Source organism: Neophocaena asiaeorientalis, unplaced genomic scaffold, assembly GCF_003031525.2.
Source record: "Neophocaena asiaeorientalis asiaeorientalis breed wild unplaced genomic scaffold, Neophocaena_asiaeorientalis_V1.1 scaffold79, whole genome shotgun sequence".
NCBI lineage: Eukaryota > Metazoa > Chordata > Mammalia > Artiodactyla > Phocoenidae > Neophocaena > Neophocaena asiaeorientalis.
Window position 1 is genome coordinate 6,645,485 of NW_020175402.1, and position 14,672 is coordinate 6,660,156.

At 50.8% G+C, this 14,672-nt stretch overlaps 1 protein-coding gene across 2 annotated transcripts in view; it reads right to left on the bottom strand.

The window, feature by feature from the left end:
- Positions 1-5,940: 5,940 nt before the first annotated feature.
- The window catches only part of MECR (mitochondrial trans-2-enoyl-CoA reductase), a 29,636-nt gene continuing 20,904 nt past the window's right edge, over positions 5,941-14,672 (bottom strand). The window contains exons 5-10 of one of the 2 annotated variants that reach the window (XM_024766773.1): positions 12,794-12,896; positions 11,650-11,752; positions 10,597-10,670; positions 8,439-8,499; positions 8,202-8,274; positions 5,941-6,767 (exon numbers count right to left, since the gene is read on the bottom strand). In XM_024766773.1, the coding sequence (XP_024622541.1) occupies positions 6,610-6,767; positions 8,202-8,274; positions 8,439-8,499; positions 10,597-10,670; positions 11,650-11,752; positions 12,794-12,896 (572 nt within the window). In that variant the 3' untranslated portion in view covers positions 5,941-6,609. The remainder of the gene's footprint in view (positions 6,768-8,201; positions 8,275-8,438; positions 8,500-10,596; positions 10,671-11,649; positions 11,753-12,793; positions 12,897-14,672) is intronic. The other variant, XM_024766772.1, reaches the window with a different exon arrangement.

The window sequence follows — 14,672 nt, forward strand, 5'->3', positions numbered from 1 at the left end:
TAAAAATAGGATGAGGGCTTTCCTGGTGGTGCAGTGGTGGAGAGTCCGCCAGCCGATGCAGGGGACGCGGGTTCGTGCCCCGGTCCGGGAGGATCCCACGTGCCGCGGAGCGGCTGGGCCCATGAGCCATGGCCGCTGGGCCTGCGCGTCCGGAGCCTGTGCTCCATAACGGGAGAGGCCACAACAGTGAGAGGCCCGCGAACAGCAAAAAAAAAAAAAAAAAAAAAAAAAAAAAAAAAAAAATAGTATGACTTGCTTCAGTGGAAGCATTGTGGAAAGTGGAGAAGGCTGGAACTTTGGAGCTAGATTAGGCTTGGCACTGGCTAAATTAACTGGACCAACTTAACCTATTTTCTTTTAAATCTCTTTTCTAGCTTGTAAAATTAGAAAAATTTATCCCATCTCAATGGACTACAGGGTAACTAAAAGTATATGTGGAAGGGTTTGGAACAGTATCTGGAACATGGTAGGAGCTCGATAAATATTGGCTCCCTTCTCACTAACCCAGTTTACCTGGAACCACAAAGGAGTTTTCTTTGCTGTTTTTACTTTAAAAATTATATGTTGAACGGATAATTCATTAACTGGTTTAAATGATATACAGTGAAACGTCTTCCCGTCTCTGTCCTCTGGCGGCCTAGAGGCAGACAATATAATCTGTTTCTTAAATGTCCTTTCAGAGGTTTTACACATGTAAAGCAAATGGTGGTGGTGTACTATACATACAGTTCTGCACTAAGTATAATTTGAAAATCATTCCATTAGAGTACAAAAGGAGCTTCCTCAGGACTATTTTATGGCTCACAATATGCCATTTTATACACAGTAATTCCTTTAATCAGTGCCCTAGGAAAGGACGTTGAGATAGATTGAAACCTTTTGTTTTAACAGCTTCACTGAGTAACTTTGTATATATACATATATGGAGGATCTATTCCTAGAAGTAGAATAGCTGGGTCAAAGGGTGTGGGCAAACATAGTTCTGATAGATATTGCTCAATTTTCCACAAGCACCTGTTTTTCCATCTCCTCATCAACACGTTATGAAACTTTATGATCGTTGTCAATCTGATAGCTGAAAAATGGTATCTTGGGATAATTTAATTTGCAGTTATGTTAAGTGGAGTGAGCCTCGTATGTTTAAGACACATATTTTCCTTTGTTTACATCTTTTGCCCATTTTTCTTATTCATAGGAGCTATCTATGTATTAGGAAAATTAGCTCTTTGTCAAATGAGTTGCAAATATTTTTTCCCAGTGTGTCATGCAAAAACATTGTATGTTTATGGGATCAAATTTATCCTTTATTTTTCTTTGATTCTGGATTATGTGTTGTAGTTTGAAAGGCCTTCCTCACTCTGAGGTTAAAAAAAATTTTTTTTTTTAAAACCCTCCCCTGGACACTTCCCGGTGGTCCAGTGGCTAAGACTCTGCGCTCCCAATACAGGGGGCCCAGGTTCGATCCCTGGTCAGGAAACTAGATCCCACATGCATGCCGCAACTAAAGATTCCGCATGCCACAGCTAAGATGTGGTGCAGATAGATAAATAAATCCACGATGCAAGGAAGATCCCGCATGCTGCAACTAAAAAAAGACCCCTCGTGCTGCAAATAAAACCGGGCGTAGCCAAACAAACAAAACCTCCCATGGTTTATTCTGTTACTTTAAGAACTGATTTTTATGCTGCAGTCCTGATCTGTTTGGTATTTTGTAAAGTGTGAGGATCATAGTACCTATATTATGAAGAACCAGTGCTAAACTTGGCTGTTAAATAACCTACTCAACCCATTGTACAGATGGGAAAGAACCCTACCCACCGAAATACCCGTCTCCAAAACCTGCTCCTCTTCTGGAGCTTGCTAACTCAGGGAGTGGCACCTCCCTCCAGGAAGGTGCCAAAGTTCCACCTTCACGCACCTCATTCACTCTGTCTTGTTGATTCTTCCTTCTAAAGATTCACGAATCCACTCACTTCACTCCCACTTAACTAAGCCAGTTCAGGCCTTGTCAAATTGTTCACACATCAGGGCTTTAACATGCTGCTCCCCCTGCCTGCAACATGGCTGACTTCTTATTCAGGACTCAGACCTTCCTTGCCCACCTTCTCTCAAGTACTCCCCGTCACTATGATATCACTTTATTTTTTCTTTCACAGCACTTGCTACACTCTGTAATTACCTCATTTATTCACTTGTTCACTGTCTTTCTCCTCCACTAGAATGTAAGCTTCCTGGTATCATGGGCCATGATTTTTGGCTTCTGCTGTAAACCTGGCACTTCTGACAGTGCTTTTCACATATCGGGTGTTCAAACTATTTGCCAAATTAATAAGTGAATGAGTTCTCACCTGGATTACTTCAGTGGCCTCCTGCTTCTTTTTCTCATGCTTTCCCGTGAGACACAGACTCAGGGAAATTCTGAGTGACGTGTCAATTATTACTGAACAAAATCAAGGAGTCCTGAGAAAAGAGGGAGCTCAAAGGCCAGCTGTGGGGCCAGAGGAACTGGGGTTGCCTGGCATGCTGACCAGACAGGGTCAGGGGACCTGGCTTCTGGTGCCAGCTTGCTTCCTGGTATGTGACCTTGAGCAGCTCACTTCCTCTCTCAGCATCTTCCTCTTCTGAAAAGTGGTGATATTAAAACCTCAATGACACAGGGAAGTTGTAAAAATCAAATGCAGGTAGGTGTGGAAGTGCCCGTACACTGTAAAGGGTCAGGGACATAGGGCAAGCTTTCTTCCCTCTCAGAGGGTGCTAACTCACCTGCGGGTGGGCCCTCTGTCTTCCCGGGATCTTCCTGCCTTCAGATGCAGGCAGATGCTGTGCCAGGACTGAGTTTCTCTTCTTCCACCATTTCCTCCAGCTGCCCAAGCTGGGCCCAGCGTCCTACCCAGGGCATGGTACCTGCCAATAAGCATGGGGCTGGCGGGAGCTGCTGACAGCTTCCAGGTACCAGGGCAGAGATGCCTGGCACACACAGGTTAATGCAAGAACCTCTTTCTTCTGGGCATCGGTTTTTTCCCTGAGGAAAGCAGGGTTAATTGGTGTCCCAAGACACCAGACAGTCATTAATATTATGACAGTGGCTGTAGGCAGTTGAAGGGTGGATGATTCCAGAAGACAACAGGGAGAGCCAGTCATGAAGCCTCAGGGCTTCAGGTGCACCCAAGCTTTGGTTTAGGAGGTCATGCCTGTTTGTCCTCCTTTGGTCTCCTGGAGCCAGAGTTCCTCCTTCAGCCACTTAAAAAGTATATTGTTTACTTAGTGGGCCCAAAGAGCTGTCCCAACTCCACAGAGAGATTATTCAGCCTGAAAATTAAAAACAATCTCCTGTACTCCTTAAGTAGGGAAGCAATGATCCATCTTAAGTCAGATTCCCTTTTGACATTGTTTTGCCTCAGGCTCCTTTCCTCTGCTGGCCTCATTAAATGTTGATAATCCCTATGTGGTCTTCAAAATTTAGGGAGACTTTACTTATCTGGGAATTTCTTATCTCTTTCTTTAGTGCCTCCCTTCTCCAAATTGTCCCCCCAGATTGCTGCCAGAGGGATTTTTCTGAACCACAGTTCTGATCTTCTGGCTCAGAAATCTTTTGTTCCCTACTGCCAGTAGGGTGAAGTCCAAATTCCTTAGCTGGGAATCACACACTGCCACAATTCAGACTGTGATTTTGTGAAATTTTCAGCTTCAGATGGATTGATAGGATTTCAATATAAATTAAATCATAGAATATGTATCGTTTATGATTAGGTTCAGAGAAAGCCCAAACACTAGGGGCTTAAATAACACAGAAGCTTATTTCTCAAGTCCTCAGGTGGGCAGTCACCGTTTCTGGGTCTCAGGGATCCAGGCTCCTTTGATCTTGTTGCTGTCCCATTCTCAACATGGTCAAAGATGGCTGTGCAAATTCCATGTTTGTATCCCAGCCAGGAGGAAGGTGAAAGGGCAAGGAAAGGGTACAGGATGGATGCCAGCTATATTTTAAAGAGGTTCCTAAGAAATGGACACCTAGAACCTCTGCTTACATCACATGGGCCAGATCTTGTCAGCTGCGAGGGAGGCAGGAAACACTGTTTATTCCAGCCCACCATGTGCCCGCCTAAGAGTCATCAGTTTTTTGTTTTTTTTTTTTGCGGTACGCGGGCCTCTCACCGTTGTGACCTCTCCCGTTGCGGAGCACATGCTCCGGACGCGCAGGCTCAGCGGCCATGGCTCACGGGCCCAGCCGCTCCGCGGCACGTGGGATCTTCCTGGACCGGGGCACGAACCCGTGTCCCCTGCATCGGCAGGTGGACTCTCAACCACTGCGCCACCTGGGAAGCCCCATCAGTTTTAATTCTTAGCAATAGAATGGTATTTGGGGAAAACGAGAAGCTTCTGACATAAATGTTCTGCCTCTATAACTTAGCCTGGTCCCTTAGTCTGTAATGCTTGTCTCCCTCCCCTGCCTGAGAAAATATTATCATCCTTTAAAGCCCAACGTCAGCTCCAGCTCCAGGGACTTCCCTGGCGGTCCAGTGGTTAAGACTCTGTGCTCCCAATGCAAGCGCCATGATTTCGATCCCTGTTCGGGGAACTAAGATCCCTCATGCCAAACGGAGCAGACAAAAAAAAAAAAAAAAAAAAAATCGGCTCCAGACCCCCAGAGGTACTATTCCCGGGACACTCTGCACACCCCCGAGGTCTCTAACCATGATGTGGTGCTATGAACCTTCCTCCCACCTGTCTGCCCACTCTGAGTCTCTACCAGGGGCCCGATCCTTCTCCATGGCTGCAGGCTCATCACATCCCCTAAGCCCAACCTTGTGGAGTCCCCCTGCAGAACCTAATCCTAACTTGCACTCCTGTAGGCTTTGGGCAGCCTCCCACTCCCTCTCAGACTTTCTGCACTTTCCCCCATTGACCAACTGCACAAATCATCCATCCCACTAACCTTGAGGATACAGAATGGGAGGGACTTGGGTGAGCTGCGGCTGATTCTGAGCCCAGGTGTACAAGGTGGCAAATCTTACCCAGAGGGCACCTGTAGACCTTTCCCAGCCCCAGGATGAAGGCGAGTCCTTTTCTCCAGAGGACACACAAGTTGCTCCCGAAGACAAGAGGATGATGCCGGGGCCCAGGTATGTGCTGGCATGTAACTAGCCTTCAGAGCCAGTTTTCCACATAACTCCACTGCCTAAAATCCCTCAGTGCCTCCCCCATGTCTTGGGGGCAAGTCCTGAGCCTTCCTGCTGCCCACTGCTCCCATCTCAGTCTTTCATACTCCCCCCACGTCCTAGGCAGCAGCTCTACTTGCCTGTGGGCAGTTCCCCGACTGCTAGGCTCTCCAGGTCTTGCCAGACTCTCACGAGTGCTGTTGGCTTTGCTTGGTATACCTTCTCCTGCTGGGCCTTAAGATTGGCTGTGAAAGCCTTGGCTGGCCTCCCTTCCTCTGGGAGGCCTTCCTTAAACCCTCAGGCAGAGCTGCTGTGTCGCCACGGCCCTCCGAACACCTCCGTATCAGCGGCCTCATGAGTATGCTGTGCACTAACTAGGCTTAGCTACTTGCGGGCCAGCCCCACGTCACTCACGGGCAGCCCTGGCCTCAGGCACATGCTAGGCTCTCAGTAAGTCCCCCCGCAGTGAGGCTCTAGAGCTCAGCGACAGAGGGCCAGGTGATGAGGGAGACACCCCAAAGCCTCTGGTTCTTTGCTTTGAGTGAGTGGATCATGAAGCAAACACCAAAAACTCACATAGTGTCCAACTCTTCTCTTTGTCTGAATAAAGCTACTCATTTTTCAGGGCCCACTTTCAAGCTTCACCTCAGGGAGGCCTAGGACAGGACCTTGTTAGGCGCTCACAGCACACTCATCACTATGGTAACTGTCATGGGACCAGTGGTTTGATGCGGGGTTTCTCAACAGCGGCACTGTGGACGTTTGGGCTCACTAGGCACTAGTAGCACCCCCTCAATTATGATAACCGCAGGGTCCCCTGGGAGTAAAATGAGCTCAGGCTGAGAACCATTGGTGTAACATCTATCTCCCCAGTTAGAATGGAAGTTCCATGAGGATGGTCCAGGCACCTGAGACCCCGTTTCCTTGGTTTCTCGGCCTGGCATTCACTCCTCTGTGGAGCTGATCCTCCCCCTGTCCCAGCTTGAGCCGAAGGCCACCTGAGAGTGAGTCAAACCTTCCTTTTTAGAAGATTCTCCTCTGTGGGCTTGGAGGGCTTGAGGGCAGAGATCTGTTTTACTGGCTTTTGTACCTGCCAGCCCCGCCAAGGCTTTGCTTTCAGGGCGGTCAGGAAGTGATGGCTGGAGGACAGGTGGAGGGTGGGCAAGGGGGGCTTCTAGTGCTGGGAGATGGCAAGGGATGGTCCTTCTTATTAGGGGTGACTTCTGTTGGTTTTTGTTTGTTTGTTTTTTTAAGAAGTTCGGACTTTATTAGATACCCGGAGGCTGGCCCCAGGGAAAGCCTTGGCTGGCCTCCCAATTCTCCGCCTCAGAAGCGACAGTGGGGAGAGAAGCAGCCTGCGGAAGGCGGAGGGGCCCCAAGTGGGGGGCCCAAAACCAGTCCTGCTGGTCCGTCTCCCCTCCCACTTGGCTCCGGCTCCTCTGGGATTATCACATCACATGGTGAGGATCTGCTTGGAAGACACGAAAGGCTGCATGGACGCTTCTAAGGCACGCTGGTAGTCCTGCAGTGGGACCTCGGAGCAGGCAGGGGCCGTGAGCTGGCCTTGGTGGATGAGATCGCACAGCGTGAGGATCAGCTCCTTGAACTGGTCTGTGGGAGGTTGGAGGGTGTCAGACGGGGGAGCAACCGCAGGGCTCGGTGAGGGGACATGCGGGCTTCCCCTGCTGGCAGGAGATGGTGCTGGGCTCCAGGGAAGCCTCGAGAGCCCTGGGCTTGGCCAGGGACACGGCGGCCGCTGTGGAGGCGGCCTGGGGCCCGCCTGTGCCCAGGACAGTGAGGGCCAGGGTGGGGACAGAAGCACGGGGAGCAGCCCCAGGAGCTGACGGGCAGGCAGAGTGGTGCTGTGATGGCTCAGACCCACAGGACCTGACTGGGTGTAGCGGGGAGTCCTGAATGGTGGGAGGGCGGAATCACTCAGAGGGGCAGAAGCCAGAAGAGGCATGGGGAGGGGGTGGGTGGTGCCTGGCACACCAACAGATGTGGAACAGAGGAGCTCTGCTCAGGGAAAAGAGCCTTCCCTGAGAGCCCAGGCTCCCTCAGAACTGCACCAGCAGAAGCCACCAACGTCCCCTCCCGGGCTTGCCTCCCACTAAGGACCCAATATGGTAGAGGAAGATGAGAAGTGAAGGCCTTGGCTGAGAAGTACTTTTTCATAGACATCCATTCATTCAACATTCAAATTGAATCGTATCCCCTGCTTAAAACACTTCAGTGCTTCCCATTTCCCTTTAAGATCGAGCCTGAGCTCCTTAAAGAGGATTATAAGGCCTTTTGTAATCTGGCCACAACCTATCTGTCCGGCTTCCCACTCTCTACTGGGCTTTAACACATGCTATTTTCTCTGCTTGGAACAGCCCCTCAGACGACCACTTCCCTCCCCATCACGGGGATAACTCCACGCCATTCCTCAGCTCAGCCTGGGGCCGTGGTCCCAATCTGGGGGCCAGTCCTCCAGGAGAGGAAGAACAGTGTGCTGACTCGGGTTCTGGAGTCAGAGAGACTGGCTGTTCACATCCTGGCTGCACGCCCCGTAGGTGGGGATGACTTGGGGCCAGCTACTTCACTACTCTGAGCCTCTGTCTCCTCCTGTGTCAAACAGAGCTGACAGTAGTTTAAAGAATTATGACATTTAAACTGAGGCAGAGGTTAAGTAACTTGCCCAATGTCCCACAGCTCGCTCAGCAGAACCCATAGCCAGTAATGGTGGAAGCAGGATTTGGGCCTGGGCAGGCCGGTTCCAGAGTCTGTTCTCTTTCCTTGGCTGTCTTCCATGGCAGTCTTCCCCACTGTCAGCTCCTCAGGAGGGCGGCAGGGGGTGCCTTGTTCAATATGGTGCCCCAAGGACTAGCCCACTTTAGTCCAATAACTATTTGCTGACTGTAGCTGTATTTAGAGACTGTTTTCCTTTATCCTGTTGTGGGCCTGGGGGTCCAATCACCTCTCCAGGGCTCAGAGTGGCTGGTCACTTCTGCAGTAGGCACTGCCCTCATGTGACCCTTGGTAATGGGGCCATCATCCACTTACCTGGACTGTGGTCCTTCTTCCACTGGGATAACCAAAAGCCCCGAAGTTTGAGATCCTTAAAAATGAGCAGGCTCTGTGGACACAGGAAGGAGATACTGGGGCTCTGAGGGCAAGAACTTCAGGCGCTGCTTAAGGTATGGACTCCCCCAGGGGCGGGGGGCACTGCCTGAGTTTAGACAACGGTGGTGTCCAGGCCCCTGTCTCCAGGCACTCCCCCGCCCCACCCCACCAGCTTACCACAGAGGCGATGACAGGCTGCTTGGCCATCCCCCCATAGGTCACCATGGTTCCTCCAGGCCTGAAGGGTCCAGAGAGAAGAGAGTGGTCGCAGGGAGAGACAGAGCCCTTCCTGAACCAGTTACAATGCATCTATTCCAACCCTGGCTCCTAAACCTCGTTCTCAGAATCCCTGGGAAGGGTTCAGAAATACAGGTCCCTAGGCCCGACCCAGACCTAATGAATTGGAAGCAAAGCTCTACATTAAAAACGACAGAAAACAAACAAGCCAGCAAACTCCCCTTGCAGATGACCTCGATGTCTAGCCAGGGTTGGGAGCCCAGAGTTAAGCTCCCAGTCAGGCTTTGAGGAAGAGCTGCAGAGGAGAATACTCCCCTGAGCAAAGCTCACAAGCCGAGTCGTGAGTGGAGCCGGAAGTAGATCGGGCCGGGCTCTACTCCACTGTCGGTGTATGACGCTGGGCAACATGTCCACAGCGGGCCACACTGCCTCTCCTGTACACGCTCCAGTGAGACGACGCAGCTAAGGAATGGTGTGGACAGTGCAGAAGACAGTGGCAATTGTCAGGACCTGCTGTCTGACACCCACACCCGCCCCAGCGGTCAAACAGGAGAGGGGCTCATATAATTTTTAAAACGTAAGCTAGGACTTCACATGCCTGACTTAACCTGTGCTCCCTTCGCCACTCCCCTGGCTCTTTTAGGAGTCTGTTGATGAAGGAAGACCCGAGATACATTTTGGGACAACACGAGGGAGGCTCTGTGAACTCCAGGGTGGAAGAAGCTGCTGAGAGAGGCAGGTAACTCTCTGTGCCTGAGGCCGGGGGCCAGTCGGGTCTTAAGTTCCCTTCAACTGCCACCTCCTCTGGAAAGTAGCTCCTGCATGGTGGGGGGGCGAGCCCTCCCTCTGTGGACCCGCATTACACTTGATCTAATCAGAATGGCTACCGTATACTGGGTGTTTATTATGTGCCAGGCACAGGTCTGAGCCCTTCACATGTGCTGGCCAGTGAATCCTCACGGTAACCTCAAGGCAGGACTTTTATGACTCCTATTTCACAGACGAGAAAACTGGGGCCCGCCTCTCATTTGTAGAGCGCTGTGTACAGACCTCAGAGCCCCTTGGACTCACCTTCTGAGGCAGAAAGGGTTTATAACCCCCCATTTCACTGATGAAGAGACTGAGACCTGGATCGTTTTTCACATATGGCTTAACTTTTCATAGGTCCACAGCTAGTCAGCATGAGCCACGGGGTGGATGGCAGCTGGCCTTGGAGGCTGCCCAGAGTAGGGCTGAAGAGGTATGCTCGGGGCCACAGCAACTCGGGCAAGCTGCCTACCCTCTCTGGGCCTCGTCTGGACGGGGATGGGAGCAGTACCCCTCACCTAGGCGATTGTGGAGGGGGTATATCACGCACTCTGCACAGCCTGGTGCGTGGTAAACACTCTGTGACTGTGACTACAGCTCTCTGGTCACATGACCCAAACTGCCATCCAGCCTGAGTTCTAGAGGGTTCCCTCAGTGTCTCAGCCATCTAGGTACCCTGTGGCTACTGAGTGCTAGCAAATATGTGTTAACAAATGTTGGTGCTCTAGTTGGGAAGTGTCCTTTCAGGCGCCCTTCAATTCGACAAGATTATATTGACGGAAAAAAAGAAGGAAAGGACATGCGCTGTCAACACTGTCAACGTCATCCCCCTCTGTGGTGGGACGATAGGTGAGCTCTGTGCTTAACTTTTCCTTTGTACTTTTACATGCTTTCAAGATGTTTTGTAACAGCATGATGTTACCTTTAAAATTAGAATCTATTTTTAAAAGCTAATAAAAAGATTAAAAGCTAATAAGCTAGGACTAAGTGACTTTTTCAGATGCCCCTAGGTTATGAATCCTTACCCGTTCCCCTATCACAGAGCGCCCAGGAGTCTACTTCTGGGGTCCCTAGGAGAACAGAGCTGGACGGTCATCTGTAAAGGAGGAGGCTGAGAGAGGGAGGGCCCAAGTAACTAGGACGTGACGTGGGTCCCATCTTCCTACTCAGGGTCGTGCTGACCTGGCCTTGGCCTGCACTGGCCACTGGGACTTGGTCACTCGGTGGTCCTCCTGTCTAAATCCCGGGAGGGTGCCTTCGTGCACTGGACCCACGGGGCCGAGGGACTTACGCCAAGTGCCGCAGCAGCTCCGTGGAGCTTTTCCCGCCGACACAGTTGAGAGCAAGCTGAGGCTGGGGCACGTCCTGGAAAAGAAGGGACCTGCAGTGAGCGAGCTACCCCTCTGTGGTGGGGTTTGAAGCTTACTAAACAAACAGCACTTCCCTGGCCCAAGGGCTGTGTCAGGAAGGAGCGAAGAAAGTGGGACAGTCATGCCTTCCAACTCCGTCTGGGAAGGGCCTTTTCTTTACCAGCTTAATCCTGTTATCTGTTTTAGGATTTTGTTCAAAACTCACCTCCTCTGGGAAAGAACAGACAAAGGGCACCTATGTTCTGTTTTGACGGACTTCATTTCCCCCTCTTCTCAGCACTTACAACTCAGTTTATATTAGATGTGCTGACCTACTGCTTCAGAAATGTTCTCAAGAGGCGTGTGTTCTCAAGTAAATGTGTGTCCGGTCCCTCCAGGGTTCAGTGATAAGAGGCTGAGATGTGGTTCGGTCACTTACTAGGTGTGCTGGGCAGGGTTAAGGGGCTTTGAGTTCAGAGAGGCCTGGAACCAGCCCGACTCCGCCACTTATGACTGTGTGGTCTCAGTAAAGTCCTTTCTTTTTTTCCAAGTCTTCGTTTTCTCACCTATAAAATAGATAGCACCTACTTTGTAGAGCTTTTGTGGGGATTATCAGATAAAGTATAAGGCAGATGCTTTGGAAATGTGACTCCTTTTCTTTCTCTTCCCTCCTGTACCTCAGTTTCCTCAGCTCTCTCCCAGCTCTGAGATTTACTTCGGCTGTGTGGGCTGACGTAGTTCACCACTGACATTCAAAACTACCAATCACACAGGGTTTCCTAAAGCTTGTCTGTCTCTCCTGCCCCCTCACAGCCCCGGCCACTTAATGCATGTTTTCCCCTGGCTGAGGGAATGGGCTTTATCTTTCCACGAAAAGAGACAAAGGGAGGATTTTGGAGATGTGGGGCCAGTGCCAGCTTTTCTAATTCAAGTGAATTTCTTTCTTCAGGGAGTTGGGCCTGGAGTGGAGGTGCAATGTCCCTCATCACTGGTACCTTAAAGAAGTTTTTCATCTCATGCTTTCTTAGTTCCTCTTCTGTGACAACATGATGGGCCCCCAGATTCTTCAGTCTGTCGGTCAGCTTCTGGATGTCAGGTCTGGAAACCAAACACAATCCAAGGTCCTCATCATATCTGCTCACTTTCTCCACGGAAGGCTCCCAGGATCCCTCTGCCACAGCTGTGAGAACCCGAGTTTCTCTTTGTGGGAAGCTAAGCTGGGCCTGGCCACCAGTCTCATCACACGCCAGCATCTCTTGGCCTCAGTTTCCTCACTGGCGTGAGAGAGCACTGGGTAGTTTCTACTGCTCCTGTCAGCTCAAGGACACTAGAAACCATCTGGGCTCAGGGAGGAGTCACTTCACTTCCTGATTTCTTCTACTGAAACAACAAACTCTGCTTCCTTTTCCCCTCTTTTCAAGGGGCTTTTCAGAGTGCTGTGCAAACACACTCCGGTCCAGGAGTGGCTCTGAGCCTCTTTACCAAGGCAAACAGAACAATTTTTTTTGTTAGCACAACTGAGGGGATGGGGAACTGAAGCGAGTATCAGTTCTCCTGCCAAGGCTGGGCTTCCCTGAAGAGACACAACCATGTGCGTGGATGGTGAGGCTTAAGGAAGTTGGATGATACGTTGGAGAGAGAACAAACCGGGAGACTAAGTTTGTCGTTGGTTGGCTGTGTCTTCCTGAGCAGGTGGCTTCCTCTTTCTGATGACAAACCTGCCCCATCTCCTTTACATCTGTATTTAGTGCACTTCAAAGTATCACACAAATGCAAGGGAAACAAGGGCTCTGCGTGAGTTGGTTCACAGAAAGAATAACTCAGCTTAAAACATTCCCAAATGTGAACTGTGGTTTTAAAAACATGAGGTTTATCACAAGTCAAGAGTCTCAGAAACTCTTAGCTGTTCACTAAGGGCCTTCTCCTTCCTGCCCTCCCTTTATATTTCGGATTCATTCATCCTACAGCCAAAAGCAACTGGACTTCAGTGCTGGTGGCTGACTCAGCTATAAGCCAGCTCCTGCCCGCAGGAAAGGAAGACCGCTTACGCAAGGGCGCCACCTGGTGGAAACATGGGCACCCGCGGGTGCCAGGTGGAAAGGCCCAAGTGGTGTGCTGGGATCAGGCCTTCCCACGCACCTGTCTCGGACCACGTTGATGGTCCTCAGGCCCAGGGCTGCGGCGATCTGGATGACTGCTTGCCCCACTCCACTGTTGGATGCATTCTGGATGACAGAATCCCCTGTGGAGCCAGGAAGAGACTCAAGTTGAGACCTGTAATAGGTCAAGGGCTTCCAGCCTAGAATCCTATTATAGGGCCGGAGGTGGAGTCCTCAGACTCTGAAAGTACCCAGGACCTGGCTGCTGAGCCTTCTCAGTCCTTGGACTGTTGCTCACACTTCTCCCGTGCCCCCCAAACCTCTACAACACCCATGGAGCCTGCCAGGGTTCATCCCGTGCCCCCCAAACCTCTACAACACCCATGAAGCCTGCCAGGGTTCAGCAACTCCAGAGTTCACACTGGATGCAACTTAGACCCTGCTGCATAAATGATTTTGCATCCTTCATCCTCCTCCCAATTTTTATGGCCACAGGTCTCTGCTTAGGTTATTTCTTTGGCTTGCAATGTTTTCCTCTTTCCATCTCCCTTCATTTTCAAATCCTATATATCCTTCGAAGGATTGCTCGAGTGTGGCTTCCTACATGAAGCCTTCCCAGATTCTTCCCCCGTGCATTCCCACAGCACTCTGCGGCCGTCTCTGTTAATGGTCACGGTCAGCCCTGACTTATACTTGGTTGTTATCTCAGTCCATTTCTATCAACAGGCTGCGGCTTCTTGAGGGGAAGATGCACTGCCTCAAAATGGGATTAGAGCTGCACTGGAGAAACTGGCAGCCCCTGAAACAGGGACCTCCAGATAGTCTGTGGTCAAAGCCGAGGCCTAACTTTGGACCTAGCCAACAGGGGAGGCCACGGGCCATGCTGGGAAAAGCATGGGCTCTGGAACGAGACATACTGGGGTGTGAGTCCCAGCTTCTCCACTGACTGTAATGGAAAGTGAACGGGGCGGGATGAGTCCTGACCTCTTTGAACCTGTTTCTCCCCCATGAAACAGGAGTCCTAGAAGCACCCACCGGGGTGCTCCCCATTAGAGCCCAGTGCTGTTGTGTCCGGGAAGGGGCTCTGTTCCCCTGAAATGCTATCTGGGTTTTGAGAGGCAGCAGGGATCTTGTGCTAGAGACAGAGGACTTTCTGGAAGAAGGCCCATCCTCCTTAGCTAGGGTCAGCCTACAGATCGTCACCCAACAGTGGGTCATGAAACCAACCTAGTGGGTTGCAAGCTTTTTTTTTTTTTAAAGTTAAAATCAAGGAAAATAGAATAAAAAAATAGTGGAGTGCATCACACATAGTGAGGGTAAATATTATTCCATGAAACTTTGGTTTTCATTACATATATATTCATATACGTCTATATACTGGAGGACAATTTAAAGTGTAATTCTTACTCTGGGTCAAAATCACACGTTTCACACCAGCCCTGGGGCAGGAAGGTGGAGAGATACACCATGGGCACAATAGGCCACAAAAGGTGGCTGGTGTCACAATAGCCTGATGTGATGACCACAGCTGCAGCCACATCAGAGGGGGTCTGAGGGGAGAGGATGCAGGCGACCAAAACATCTGCTGCACTGGGACTTGAGCAAAGGTCCCTGATCACACCTGCTGGCTTTCTGCACTTCAAGAGACCTAGGGCTGCTCTGCCACAGCTGGGAGAACCGGCATTTGTCTGCAGGAAGCTGGGACTGGTTTTCAGCCAGACTTACGCAGAGCTGCCACCGAAGGTGATCACACTCCGGTATCTCTCCACCTCAGTTTCCTCGTCGGCATGACAGAGCTGGACTGGGTGATCTCTAGGGCCCCTGCCAGCTCCCGGATATGCGTGGTGTGTGGGGTAACCCTCCAACCACGGGGGACGGGAGTTGGTGGGTAACTGGCCCAGCCTCCTGTCACTTAGTTC